At 37.9% G+C, this 15,331-nt stretch overlaps 1 protein-coding gene across 7 annotated transcripts in view; it reads left to right on the top strand.

The window, feature by feature from the left end:
- The window catches only part of ADAM11 (ADAM metallopeptidase domain 11), a 266,893-nt gene that overhangs the window by 218,510 nt on the left and 33,052 nt on the right, over positions 1–15,331 (top strand). For 5 of the 7 annotated variants that reach the window (XM_085879155.1, XM_085879152.1, XM_085879151.1 and 2 more), the window contains 2 exons: positions 12,679–12,762; positions 12,987–13,081. In XM_085879155.1, the coding sequence (XP_085735281.1) occupies positions 12,679–12,762; positions 12,987–13,081 (179 nt within the window). Of the gene's footprint in view, positions 1–4,292; positions 4,825–12,678; positions 12,763–12,986; positions 13,082–15,331 lie in introns of those variants that run through there. The other 2 variants (XM_085879159.1, XM_085879157.1) reach the window with 1 other exon arrangement.

The following is a 15,331-nucleotide window of genomic DNA, read 5'->3' on the forward strand; positions in this document are numbered from 1 at the left end:
ATGGTGGTGGAAACATCATTCTTTGGAGATGCTTTTCTGCAAAGGGGACAGGACGACTGCACCGTATTGAGGGAAGGATGGATGGGGCCATGTATCGCGAGATCTTGGCCAACAACCTCCTTCCCTCAACAAGAGCATTGAAGATGGGGCGTGGCTGGGTCTTCCAGCATGACAACGACCCGAAACACACAACCATGGCAACTAAGGAGTGGCTCCAGAAGAAGCATCTCAAGGTCCTGGAGTGGCCGAGCCAGTCTCCAGACCTGAATCCAATGGAAAATCTTTGGAGGGAGCTGAAAGTCTGTGTTGCCCAGCGACAGCCCTGAAACCTGAAGGATCTGGAGAAGATCTGTATGGAGGAGTGGGCCAAAATCCCTGCTGCAGTCTGTGCAAACCTGCTTAAGAACTACAGGAAACGTCTGATCTCTGTAATTGCAAACAAAGGTTTCTGTACCAAATATTAAGTTCTGTTTTTCTGATGTATCAAATACTTATTTCATGCAATAAAATGCAAATTAATTATTTAAAAATCATACAATGTAATTTTCAGGATTTTTGTTTAAGATTCCATCTTTCACAGTTGAAGTGTACCTATGATAAAAATTACAGACCTCTATGTGCTTTGTAAGTGGGAAAACCTGCAAAATCGGCAGTGTATCAAATACTTGTTCTCCCCACTGTATATATACATATATATATATATATATATATATATATATATATATATATATATATATATGTATATATATGTATATATATGTATATATATGTATATATATATATATATGTATATATATGTATATATATATATATATATATATATATATATATATATATATATATATATATATATATATATATATATATATATATATATATATATATATATATATATATATATATATATATATATATATATATATATATATATATATATATATATATATATATATATATATATATATATATATATATACATATATATATATATATATACATATATATATATATATATACATATATATATATATACATATATATATATATACATATATATATATATATATATATATATATATATATATATATATATATTGTACAAAGAAATCACACTAAATATTTCTTGTGTTCACATTATATTATTCCATTTTTAGTTTTGTCACATTTTTATCAGTCATTGTTTCTTCAGCTTAATTCCTGATATTTGCATCTTCATTGCAACCAGATTTTATTATTATTATTTTTTTTGCCATGGTGACATTGTTTCTTTTGATGAGATGCATAACTGTGGTTTTGCATTGTGATGTGATCTCAGTGCACTTGGATAGTTATATTTATTTTGTTTCCATTAATTTTAATGAGTTTTTTATTTTTATTTGTGGATCATGATCAACCAGTTCGTAATGTAACCTCGGTAGTCCAAGAGCATTAGGGTTTAACCTGGACATTTTTGGTAACAAGCTGATTTTTTCAGGAAAGGTCCAGGAATGTGTGTGAAATAACATACTAAAAGTCCTCATGAATCCTCCTTGAGCGTTTTCCGCAATCCAAGATGGCGTCCAAAATGGCCGCCATTTCATGTTTTTCTCTTAACTTTGCAAGTAGGTTTCCCCAAAACACACTTTAGATGTCTAAATATATGTTTTGAAGTACAAGGAACTCAATAGAATACATTATAAGAGATGTAGAAGCACACAAGTGCCAATGCCATCACATGATTGCCATCACATGATTCTGCAATTTCTATAACACATCACAATCACAGTACTCTATAGCATGTTTACATATTGATACCTGTGAAGTTAAATTACGGATGAATCAACTCATTGTGGGGTGCCAGAATGTCTGGTAGGAATTGTTTTGGGCAGAGAAAATCTCGCAAGGAAACCCGAGAGGAAAATGATTTAAGATAGTGGCTACTCCACAGAAATTCACTGCCATGTAATAGGTGACTTGAAGACTAACTTATTTTGTTATCCCTAGATGTGCACTGCACTTGTACTGTCGCAGCCTGGTAATATATTTTATCTCCTATGACAACCAGGGATGACATCTCATAGCACTTTGTATCCAATGGAAAAGGCACTTTAAAATGTCTGCTATTATTAATCATGAATGTATACTAGCATATCACAATATAGGAATGACATGACACACACAAAAAAGGAACCTTTTATACAAATACAGCATACATGTACCAATAGGAAGGAGTGTCATACACTCTCTGATTTCTATCATACTATAATTCTTTTCATCTGCATGAAACAAATAAAATGATTCAATACAATGTTTTAGGTGTAACGATAGACTACTCCACAGAAATTCCCTGTCAAGTGATATTACACAGTACTGTGTAGTACATGCATGAAGACACAAATTTTGATCATGCATTTAGTCTGGGTACCAAAAATAATAGTTTTACTTCCTTAATGATAACGGAATGTTTCAAATAGAACTCACCTCATGGTAGACATCAACTGCATCTTGTTGGTAAAAAAAGGTTAGCACCAAGTTTTCAATTTCCGAGCTTTAGGTGACGAAAATGGACCACATGGCAAATTTATGTCGCCCTGTCTGTTTCGCATCAAACTGATGGTACAATGTTTCCCTCGTAATGTCATAAGCGATTAAGGGCACACTTCTAGACTTTAACATTCAAATTGATTTGAATACTGTATGCACAGCAACCACATTTATAATTGAAATGTTTGTTGAATATTTTCAGGATGAAATATCACAGTTAATTAATTAATGATAAATATTTAAACAATTTTGAGATAAAATTGTTAATGACGGCCATTTTGGACACCATTTTGGATTTTTGGAAGAGCTCAAACAGTTTTATTGGTACTTGCGTGCTTCAACATCTCTTAAAATGTATTCTATCGAGTTCCTTATACTTCAAAACATATATTTAGACATTTAAAGTGTGTTTTGGGGAAACCTGCTTGCAAAGTTATGAGAAAAACAGAAGAGGCGGCCATTTTGGACGCCATCTTGGATTGCGGAAAACGCTCAAGGAGGATTTATGAGGACTTTTAGTATGTTATTCTAGACATATTCCTGGACCTATCCTGAAAAAATCAGCTTGTTACCAAAAATGTCCAGGTTAGGGCCTATTTTGACCTAATGCTCTTGGACTATGGTACAGGATTTTCAAAATGACATTTGGATGCCAATGGAGCTTTTTTTTGCATGCGCGGTGTGTGCATTTTCAGCGACTCACCTCTGCTCGATGGGGCACCTGCCGTTGCTAGTGCGAAATTTGTAATTAAAATATACTTTAAAACATAATTTTCAGTGTTTATAGGAAAGAGTGGCAATTTTAAAATGATTAACCATAATTGTTTTGTTCCTGGATGCAAATCGGACTCAAGAAAATATCGTAAATACGAGAAATATCTTTTGATGTGAAGTGTGGAGCTCCTATCATTTCCTGTTAATCAGTGGATATATACAAAAACACACATATATACAGTATACATATATGCATAATATCTCTCTCTCTCTCTCTCTCTCTCTCTCTCTCTCTCTCTCTCTCTCTCTCTCTCTCTCTCTCTCTCTCTCTCTCTCTCTCTCTCTCTCTCTCTCTCTCTCTCGCACACACACGCACACACACGCACACACACGCACACACACACACACACACACACACACACACACACACACACACATTTTGAGACCTGATAGGTCTCCGTTCATCTAAGACACGTACATGTACACACACTCATGCACAATATCACACACACCATTTTTCACAATCTGTTCCTCACAAATCTAATAATTTATTAAACAGTAACTGCTATTCCTCGAGCATTAAATTAACTCTTAAAGGATGTTGTAAATGATACTACGTAATTCTACACCACCCGAAACTTCATTAATCTTGACCATAAGCTTCAAAACGGTTGTTTACTTAAAGTATGAGCCTGATTAACTGTACAAACACACACTCATACATTTTGTGCTTGTTGCATTTTTGTAAAAATATATTACAACAAATCCAATTAACCTTTTTCGTTCCAAACAAAAGACGTTAAAATCATGTAAGCCAGAATGAAAACAATTACTGCATGTCACGCACGGAATTTTGAATGTTCCATTTCACCGCTTGAACATTCAAGGGTTTCTACATTACATACAAACCGTGTGAAGATGTAAGTGTAAATTAATTATGACCAATTACTGATGCATGAGCATCTCAAACACATGTGTTCTTCTGATGGGTGTTTTGAACACGTGTGTGCTTTCATGTCCTTGCTTTCTGCTGCTGGATTCCATCTCGCAATCAGCTCGTAGATGTCGGCGGAGCCTCTGCTTCTTCGAGCCATTCATTGTTTTCACCCTTGTTATCCCTGCCAGTTGACTATTTTGAGAAGCTTTTGGCATGTGCAGTTATACGGTTCGTAAATGCAAGTCTTCCAATTGTTTTTATTTTCCGCAGTTAGAAATGAATGAATTGGGAGAAGAGTATTAAATATTACCTATCATGAATATGTTACATTTTTAGCACTCTGTTAAATTCAGTGCGTATACTTGGTGTTTATTGGACTTAAATCATGTATGCTTTCATTGTGTAGCGGCTGTTTCAGCCCAAATCCAATGTAAAGATTGACTATTTTGAGGTTACGTCTTCCTCATTTGGAGGTTAAAACCCATTTACAATTGTCGAAAACTGAATGAGATGGCTACCTTTTTCTGTAGAAATATGGGATCAAAACATTGTGAATACCTTCTCAAAATAGTCAATCTGCTATTTTATATTGTACCCTGCCAATTCTCTTTTTATTATTTGCATGGAAATAAATTTGTTTTCCAAGACAACTCTGACTTTTTTTTCATTTTTTTTTTTTTTTTTGCGTACCCTGCTGGGCACTCCGTGCCAATGATATGGCTGCACCTTTCTATAAAAAAGTGAACTTTAGATTTTACAGAGCATGCATTTAATGAAATTGTATTGGGAGACTGCAAAGATATTCCTTCTGTGAGACCGGAAACATTTTCTACTATCCCGTTATTGCAGTACCAAAATTTCATGATTCTTCACAGAACCCAATTAAACTATGAAACTTTAAATAGTTTAATGCAGTATTACAAGAACAACTTTTAGTTGCACACAAGAATCATTCCCATATTTTAAAGACCAATTCAAGAGGAAAGTGACAGTGATGCCATGATTCCCAGAATGATTGCAAGTATGCAAGTACTGGGTTCTGGATCTCTCAGGTGTTTCCTTTCATTCTGTACATCGTTGATGACAATGATACACAATCATAAAACAAACGGAGGCTGCCATGTGATACAATGTAAAGCAGATCACGTGACATGGGTATATTATGGACACACACACACACACACACACACACACACACACACACACACACACACACACACACACACACACACACACACACACACACACACATCAGAAATATGCTCCCTCTCATACAGTATAAATATAATTTGAGACGATCATTTGTTGAAAAGGAGATATATTATAATTTTAATTTTAATTCCATCTTTCTCTATAAATGATCCATTTTATCAAGTGGAACTTTCCTGGAATGTGGAATTTAGGACTGTTTTGATAAATGTTTTGTTACAATATTATGGTAGACAATAATCTGTTATCTCAATAGTATGGAGAAAGAAACTGCTTAATAAATCAAAATAGTGCAAAAAAGATACTTTGTTCAGTTATTTCTTGTTGAACTGTCCAAACATTTCTCCTTCAAAAAACTTTATGCAAATATTTTCTTGTAGTATAGCTTCAGTCTTCTGTTTAAATTGCTTTTTTGAAGAAGAAGAAGAAGAAGAAAACCATATTTGACTTTAAATAAACAAGGATATACTTTAAGACCCCGTTTTACGTCGTGGATGCATTCTTGAAAAGTGCGACAAATATCGAAACGACAAAAATGAAAGCAATTTTTCTCATAAGAATTAATGGAATATCCAGTGATGCGTTCCCAGCATTGCCACTTCAGGTATAAAATTTGGTTTTTTTTACCTATAATATTATCCTTTTTTGATTAATGATAGTTATATTCAAGTACACATACATATAAATAAAATAAAAAACATTTACCAGATATATGTAAATGAAAATAAACCTCTTCTGGATGCTGTCAAAGTTGGTGCTACATCTTATTTCTCCTCCTTCAATGAGCGTTGGCATATTTATCGATCGGATGCAAACTTAATAACCCAGCAACACTTTTACACTGCATCTTAGTCAATCTAAAGTGCAGTACATTTCTTTATGAGTGAAGCAAAGTGCAATTGTACTTTTGGAGATTTTGCGATCTCCCAATTTGGTACTTCAGCAATGTATTCTGGCATCTTTATCAGTCTTGTAAGTTCTGAAAACGCTAGACAATAAAAGGTATAGCTTTTAAAACAAAGTGTGAGTTGAGACGACGACTATCGAGGAGTGGTAATTATAACATGACATATTGCGAAAAATGACATGCTTGCGAAATGACATAAAAAGAGGTGATGTAAACTGGGGTATGACTGTACAAACAAATTTGTTGGCCCTTTGGCCTATCAAAGCTATGCTCTCTGTGTACAAGGTTCCATTTTATTATTCAATATCTCTCTCTCTCTCTCTCTCTCTCTCTCTCTCTCTCTCTCTCTCTCTCTCTCTCTCTCTCTCTCTCTCTCTCTCTCTCTCTCTCTCTTTCTCTCTTTCTCTCTTTCTCTCTTTCTCTCTTTCTCTCTTTCTCTCTTTCTCTCTTTCTCTCTTTCTCTCTTTCTCTCTTTCTCTCTTTCTCTCTTTCTCTCTTTCTCTCTTTCTCTCTTTCTCTCTTTCTCTCTTTCTCTCTTTCTCTCTTTCTCTCTTTCTCTCTTTCTCTCTTTCTCTCTTTCTCTCTTTCTCTCTTTCTCTCTTTCTCTCTTTCTCTCTTTCTCTCTTTCTCTCTTTCTCTCTTTCTCTCTTTCTCTCTCTTTTACAATATTATACAGCACAGTTAGCAATTTATATACTCTTTCTGTAAACTTGTACTTGTTTAATGAGGTTCATGGAAGAGCTGATGACAGAGGGATTAGAGGCCAACACATCAATGATGGAGCATTAGGGAAGTGGCAGACAAAGAAGGGAGAGGGAAGGAATTAACCGATATACAACAAAATAAGTAGAGATGCACTGACATGACAAAGGACATGTGAGACAGTAAAGCAGACTGACCTGGTAAATGTGAGGAAACTACAGGTGAGGACAGGAAAGTCAATGAGAGAAGAGATCAGGAATCAAAATATGGGATGTCGAAAGAAAATCTGTTTAGGGGATGTTTAGAGAAATAATGCCTCACCATCTTAACGAAGTGGAGGGAAGAGCACAACTGGACAGTTTCGAGGAGTCAATTCCACAATTGGGAAGCGAGGAGGACAAAAGAGTAGAAGGGAGCATTTCGTCTTTGATTTGGGGAGGGTAACATAGGAGGGATTATTTTGGTGAAGCAAATGCAATTGTTTAGGTCTCAACCATCAGCGCCTTGGGTTCCACTTTTATGCAGGGGAACATGGTGAGATCTGACAGCACCAGTCCAAAGAGGAGAGCCATACTTAAAGGCGTTTAATGTGAAAAAAATTGTATACAATGTTGATACTTGTGGAGTAGCTAGAACACAGACTGGATCAAGATGTAACAGAACGGAAAGAACAGTATAAAGAGGGGAAGAGGAGGAGGTGGGGGGACATGAACATCAGAGCTGAGGAACAGAGGGAGACTTGGAGAAAGAGAAAGTTGGGCAAAGAGGGAGACTCCCTCAGCAAGGGGAGGACACAAGGTGAACAAGATTGATACAACCACAAACTCTCAAATACAGAATTGAAATGAAAAGTTAACCCAACAAGAGATGGGCTTTGGGAGGGTTAATGGGACTAGAAATGAATGAAGGCCTTGCAAACTATTTGGTGCTGAAGAAACCAAAAAATGACTTGCTGACAATTAATTTTCTCTCCCAAATGTTTGGGAAGGTATGCTATCTGCCGTGGGGAAAAAGTTGAAGTGATATTACAGGTGTGAACCCATCTACAAAGCAAAAAAAAAAATTTTTCATCAGCATACGCTGACATTAGACTAGCTTTTTAAGAAATGACTTGGATCTACAGGAATTCTAAGACACCTGCCTTCCCTGGAGGTTGGCTAAGATATTTGATTAGTCCAGGAAAAATCAGGCAGATTGTTAATCCAAAGGCTGTACCTATGCCAGAGGTTGATTGCAGATGAAAATTGGAGTGTTCGCCATGCAGTCTTTGGATAAAGAGATCGTGAGTATGTGGCACTTTGAGTTGGTTGATGGCATGTCCATATTCCAGATTTCTTTATATCAATGTACTCGGATGCACTTGCAGCTTGCCTTCAATTTTTGTGGTGCACTTTCTCACACAGAGTGGAGTAATCTGTTCAGTGATTATTAAGGGTTTTACAAAGAGGGATTGGGAACCCGAGCCTTTTTAACAGGTACCATTTGGGTATTCACTTTATCATGAGATGTATCCATCATGACTCCTTTGAGCAGACTGAAGAAGAGCATGTTACTGAGGCAGTGTTTACCAACTGACACCAAAATTTGGAAGATTGAGAAAGGATTGATAGGTCTGATCTCAGACAAGTTTGTTTTTGGATCCTTGGTCTTCTAAGGATAGACACACACAGATTGTACACCTTGTGACATATCTGTGGGTTTCCACTGGAAGGATTAACCTTCCAGCCAGAGAAGGAAAACTGCTTTCTCCCGATTGTCTGACTACAAGCTTCTGTATGCCATGAATGTCATGTTGGACAGCATTTCTGGAGGTATGAGGGAATGTAATTGTGCAAGTACTACCAAGCACTGTCAATCTCTGTCACTGAGGGGATGGGAGACCACTTGTTTTTCACCCACATACTATTGATTTAATAGTGGAGTGTGTACAGCACCAGTATGGAGGCAAATCATTCGGAAATATAGTGAGATATTTGTGTTCGTGTAATTGCATGTGATAGCCAGTTTAAACACCTCCTTCTGTACTTCAGTATTCATCACCCTTTGCAAACAATGCTAAAACATCATTCGGTTGAAGATGACTGTGGATTAAATCTAGACCCAGACAGCTCAGATGTGCACTACTAAATTAAGCATTCTTGTGACCTCAGGAGAGAATGAGAATCCAAATATACTAAATAGCTTTGAAGCTTGACATCTCTCAGTGGAACAACATTGTGTTTGTTATTGGTGTCAGAAGTGGAATTTATTGCAAAGTAATACCAGTCTTACATTACAGAGTATCACTTCAACTGAATACATCATTTGCTGCAAACGTACTTAAACATGCATTTGCTACCTTAGTATCATTTTGGTGGAAATAGTTATAAAAAAAATTGCTGTTCAGGTATAAAGGAATCTTGTATTGTTCAGAAAAGATATCTAAAGGCCCGGTCACACCTTGACGTTTTAGCCAGCGATGGCAACGTATTAAAATGTATGTAAAACACTGGCTTACGTTGAACTTTTGTTTTTTTTTTTAAAGATTCGGACGTATTCATAGCGACTTGGTCTTATGTATAACACTTGGTAACGGACACAGAACGTTTCGTTGTGTTATACATAACTTATACCAACGGATGCTGAACCTGTTGTCGGCCTACACAACCGATGCCCAACGATAGTCTAACTTAGGCATAGCGCGTTGCACGCATCGCCGACGATGTCGTGACGTAGCCTATTAAAAGGCTGACGCACAACGATTCGAATCATAACTGCCGTAGAAATGGAAGTGTCAACATCGCGATCACACCTTGGCGATCTTGCCAGCGTATGCCGACCTAAGAAAAATGTGTCTAAAACGTTGGGGCACGTCAAATACGGTATGAGTAAGTTTGGTATACGTGAGTAGAACGCTAAAGTACGCTATCATACGTCGTAGTAAGTAGAGTACGTCAAGAAATTTTAAACATGTTCAAAATTTTACGACGTACTCGGCGTATGACACACGTTCCGCATGCGATGGGGATAAGTTTTACACACAATATGTGGACGCTTACAAACGTCCACAAAGGCTACTTATAAGCTACTCATAAGTCGAAACACGTCGCGGTAATGTCTTTTTTATGCGAAACTTATTTCTAACTTATGTTTGACGTGCTTTGAACCAATTCTTTACGTAGTCCCAACACACATCGACGTATGTAGACGTATTCCAATGACGTCTTCCGGTCGACAAAAAAAATAAATGAACGTGTTTCTAGCTTACAACTGCCATATAAAGACGTGTTCCCTGCGGTTTTGGGAATTGGTATATAAAAATGCTGCTCATAAAACGGGAACCCAACAGTGTTTTCGAGTCCTTTTTGAGTCGATGTCCATGTCAGCAGTATCAGTATCAGTATCAGTATTAGTAGTAGTTTGTTCATGTTGGCAGTAGTAGGTGAGTGTGAGGGGGAGGGTGTGGGTTATGATGGATCGTCCTTGCGTCCGCGTGTCCACGGGTAGGAGACATCTTTTCACCATTGTTCGAAGTTCTTCGCGGCTAATTTTTTATGGGGCTTTTTCAACAATGAGCTATAGCTTGTTTTTACGATTTCGGTCTATTCATAACGGGTTAGACAAATGCACAATGAACTAATAATGTGCATAGAGCGCTTTGATTAATTATAGATACGATATACCAACGAATAATTATCGTGAAGCCGGCGTTCACAAACTATGCCCAACGATAGCCTAACTTATCCATATCGTGCGGCAGTTTATCTTTGCCGGTGACGTAGGGTTTGCTATTCATAGGCTGCCACTCAACGATTTAAATGGCTGAATCTCCACTATTGAAAATAGACGCTTGCGCTCAACAATTGGATTTTTTTTACACTCAACGACTTTTAAACGGTACCACTCAGCTATTTTCATTGTTTTCAATGAACGATTTAAATTGCTGTCACTCGCCTTTGTTTTTTGACGCTGGCGCTCGGAAATTTTAATCGTTTCTATTGAACGTGCTAAATCGCTCAAACCCCACTATTGAAAGTAGACGCTTGCGCTCAACAATTGGATTTTCTTTTTACACTCAACGACTTTTAAACGGTACCACTCAGCTATTTTCATTGTTTACAATGAACGATTTAAATTGCTGTCACTCGCCTTTGTTTTTTGACGCTGGGGTTTGGAAATTTGAAGCGTTTCTTCTGAACGTGTTAAAACGCTCAAACTCGACTATTTTAAATAGACGATGCCGATGGACAATTGGAATCATAGCCAAGCTAGACATCGAAGTGTGAACATCCTCGTCATGCCGAAGAAAAGTTTGAAGAATGCTGCAAATAAGTGTCCTGGCCGTGGCCGTGGACGCTGACGCAAGGACGATCCATTATAATACCGACGTCTTTCAGCCTATGAGTAACTTAAAAGTAACGTCTGTCGACGTGTGGCATCGAACGCGTAACGTGCCAACAATACGTTAATCACAGGTTAGAAATAAGTTTCGGGTACGCTAAACATTACCTCGGCGTGTCTCAACTTATGATAAACTTACAAGTAGCATGTGTTGACGTCTGTCAACGATCGCAGACCGTGCATACAACTTGTGGCCAGCGTAGCGGAACGTGTGAGTCATACGCCGGCATACGTCGTGAAATTTCAAGCATGAAAAAATTTGAGGACAACCAAAAAGTACAATGTTTAAAGCCAGCGTACAACGACGTATGGCAGTGTTTTTCAGCGTGCTCTCAATGTTATCAAAACTTACCCATAACGTATGTAACGTGTGCCAGCGTTTTAGACAAATTTTTCAAAAATTGGCATACGTTGGCTAAAACGTCAAGGTGTGACCGGGCCTTAAGAAAACAGAAGGCAATACGGCCACTTCATTTGTTACTTGGACAAAGGCAAAGGTTGTACATTTCAATCACATAGTAGTCTTCAACTGTGTTTACACATGTTACTTTTGCCAAGCCTTAACATACTCCTTGAGAGAGGGGAAGAGAGATGGTGAGTATTAGTAGTTAGGAAAAAAAAAAGGTGGTTGTGAGGGAAAATTAGGGGGAGGGAAGAGTGTTTATGATTGAGGCATGTTTCTGCAAAAAATGGCATAAGAACTTTGTAATTTCTATCACCAAAAAGGCATTCATAGAACAAGTTAAAGATTATACAGTAGTCAAAAAGTTAGATGTGAGCCTTTGTCCACTTGACTAAATAATTGGTTCGTTGTATCTTTTGCTCTCCTCAATATGTATTATTTAGGTAGCATGTCATTGGGCTGAATGTGCATAAAAAGTTAAATCTTTGTTTGCAGATGCAGCATGAAGAATATTATGTAGAATGCCATTTTTGCAGTCCCTAAAAATCAGGGAAGAGATGATTATTTGAGCTGTATTTTATCTGCCATCTTGCTTTTCTATTGACCTTTTTTAAACACAAAACCATGCTGCTCAATGATATACATTCATAAGTAATTCATTATATTCAATGGTAAACAGTATGGAAGAAATATAATTCGTCATCTCAGAATATTTTTGTGAACCACCCTCCTAACCCCCATACGAAATTGGTTGACCCAGTCAACTGACCAAAATGAATGATCTGAAGTACCAGATTATTTTGCAGTTAAGATGTCATAAAGGTAAATGCTGTGATTTCCACGGGGTACTTACATGGAACAAAGAGTCAAACCTCCATTTTGAGGAGCCGTGTGCTGCTGCAGGGGTCAGCAGAAGAGCACCGACACCAACTCGGTGTACAGCGGAGCCCTAAGTTCCAACATCTCTCCATCCGTCTCAAGAAAAAGGTTTTCAATTTTGTTGTTCAAGTTGTTTTTTGTGTGTCAACTATCACTTTTCATTGCACACTTCAAATTCATGTAGTTATCAGCATATTGTTACATCTGTGAAGTAACAAAACATGAACTTTTCACATTGATCGTGGGGGTTTCACGTGGGGGATCACATGAACAAACTTTCATTTGGCCCAGATTTTAGTAGAAAACATGCCTGATCTGTTTGTTCCATTCAGGTCCAATGGAAATTCACGTGCATGGAGCGAACGCATTACACGTACCAAAGCTGATGTTTTGGGGAATGGCAGGCCTCGGAGCAATTCCTGGCAAGGTGAGACTGTTGAAATGTTTAATTGTTCATTGTTGATTAATTATTTGGCTTACGGTGGTACTTTGAGTATGGGATGTATGAAATGCTAACCACCGCTTTGCTAATCCACCACCCATAAACCATGTATGATAATCAATGCCTTTGGTGGTAACTAAAGGGTGTAGTGCTCAAACTCATCAGCCTGGTTTATGCTAAATGCATCGATTGTCCTCTCCAAATTATGGTGTAGACGTTCAGTTGTTGTTGTTCAGGTTTTTCTTCAGGATAACCCACTTCAGAGTTTGATATTGTACAATGTCAATGACATACTTCCACATGTTGCTGTTCTCTCGAGCAATAATATTTTCAGCAAATATGAACACTTCTCTTACAAGCATTATAATTTTTAGCATTTAATTTATGGATATTAAATATTCTTACAATAACCTTTAATTGATTAATATTATATGTGCATAGAAAATGTCTACTGTCAATGTCTTTTGCGCTGGCTATTTTGGAACTGTATAGAAAGGACGTGGGGTTTTGCCTCCATCTTGGCTCTCTGGACTGCAGGTGCCCTGGGGGAAGAGTCCAAGCTCACAATGTGTATTTGTTTTTAGTTTCTTTATCTGTTGACTCAGCTGAGGAGAGATGAAATGGCAGGTTTAAAGGGGGAAAATACACCCCTGTGCATTCCGCTCTACCCTCAATCTTACCACTGTGAAGAGATAAAAAGGATTGTAGAGTTTGGCCGATGCTAGTGGGATGGGAGAAGTGATGTCTCCCCCAAAACTGCAAAAGTTATCGCTGCTGTCGATCCAGTAAGAGCTGGGATCATCACGATTAGAGTGGATTTGAAGCCAAAAGTGATTAACATCATTCAAGTCTACATGCCAACCACTGACGCTGATAAGAATGAAGTTATCTCTTTGTATGCTGAGGTACAGAAAGTTGTCAAGAGTTGCTCCAAGAGAGAACAGTCGGTGGTAATTGGCAATGTCAATGCAAAGATTTGTGAAACACAGATCATGGAGCTTGTGGACGATTTGGCTTGGGTAAGGTAAGTGAGTGACTTAAGCTGCTTTTGGATTGGTTACAAGCCAATTTGCTTGTGCTCAATACCTGCTTCAGGCATCATGCTAATCAACGGTATACTTGGACGTCACTGGTCTACAGATACAATAACCAAATAGACTTTATGACCATTAGACAAAGAGATAGACGTGAGTGTATGGACTCAAGACAATCCAATGCACAATCCAGTGCAGATTGTGGTGGTGACCATCAAATGGTCTAGGCTAAGATCAAAGGTAGATGTTGGAACACGAAAAAGTCAAAGAAAGCACCTCGCCAGCTTTTTTGCAAGGCTTTAGAAAACTGCAGTGCTTTTTAATTATTAATTAAAGCGTCCATGGAAAACAAGCAGCACGATTGGTGCAACTTTGCTGATGCACTGAAAGGTGCGTTTGAAGAACATTGCCCAAGCAACCGTCCAAAGAGGAAACCTTGGATCAGTAATCTATCTATAATTCCAGCAATGTGTGTGTGTGTGTGTGTGTGTGTGTGTGTGTGTGTGTGTGTGTGTGTGTGTGTGTGTGTGTGTGTGAGTGTGTGTGTGTGTGTGTGTGTGTGTGTGTGTGTGTGTGTGTGTGTGTGTGTGTCTGTGACCGCTGTTTCTCGACAACTGCTGGTCCGATCTAATTGAAACTTGCCAGATATATTGCTGGGGACCTGAGAATGTGCCTTTTCAAGGTTTGATATTAATCGGACAAGTGCTTCCCAAGTTATGGCCATTTATTTACCAACCAATGACAGGAACCGTTGCTGCGGCCATTTTATATCAACCAATGACAGGAAGCGTTGCTGCGTAGCTGTGGTCGATGGTGAAGAGAAACTCAGCCGCGTTCGCCATTACGGGTTTTTTCTCTCCTCTCCTCTCCATGTTTTTCCTTGCGAAAAGGCAAAATACGTTGGCGCTAATTGAATAATTGGCCATTAAAACTAAATTGCGAATAATCATAACTGCGATATGCGAACTTCCGGATCGTGTCAAGTACTGTATTCTTTCTCGATTTATCGATTTACTGTATTCTTTCTCGATTTCTGTACTTTCTCGATTTTCTTAAACACAATGCCCCAATCCAGTCAGTGACGATTACTGTATTCTTTCTCGATTTTTTTTCTTGATTTATCGACTGACTGTATTCACTCTTTCTCGATTTTCTTAAACACAATGCCCCAATCCAGTCGTCGTTTACGACAGCGAAGGAA

The sequence above is a fragment of the Eptatretus burgeri genome, chromosome 4 (genome assembly GCF_056783735.1).
Source record: "Eptatretus burgeri isolate ZD-2024b chromosome 4, Ebu_testis_v1, whole genome shotgun sequence".
Taxonomy (NCBI): domain Eukaryota; kingdom Metazoa; phylum Chordata; class Myxini; order Myxiniformes; family Myxinidae; genus Eptatretus; species Eptatretus burgeri.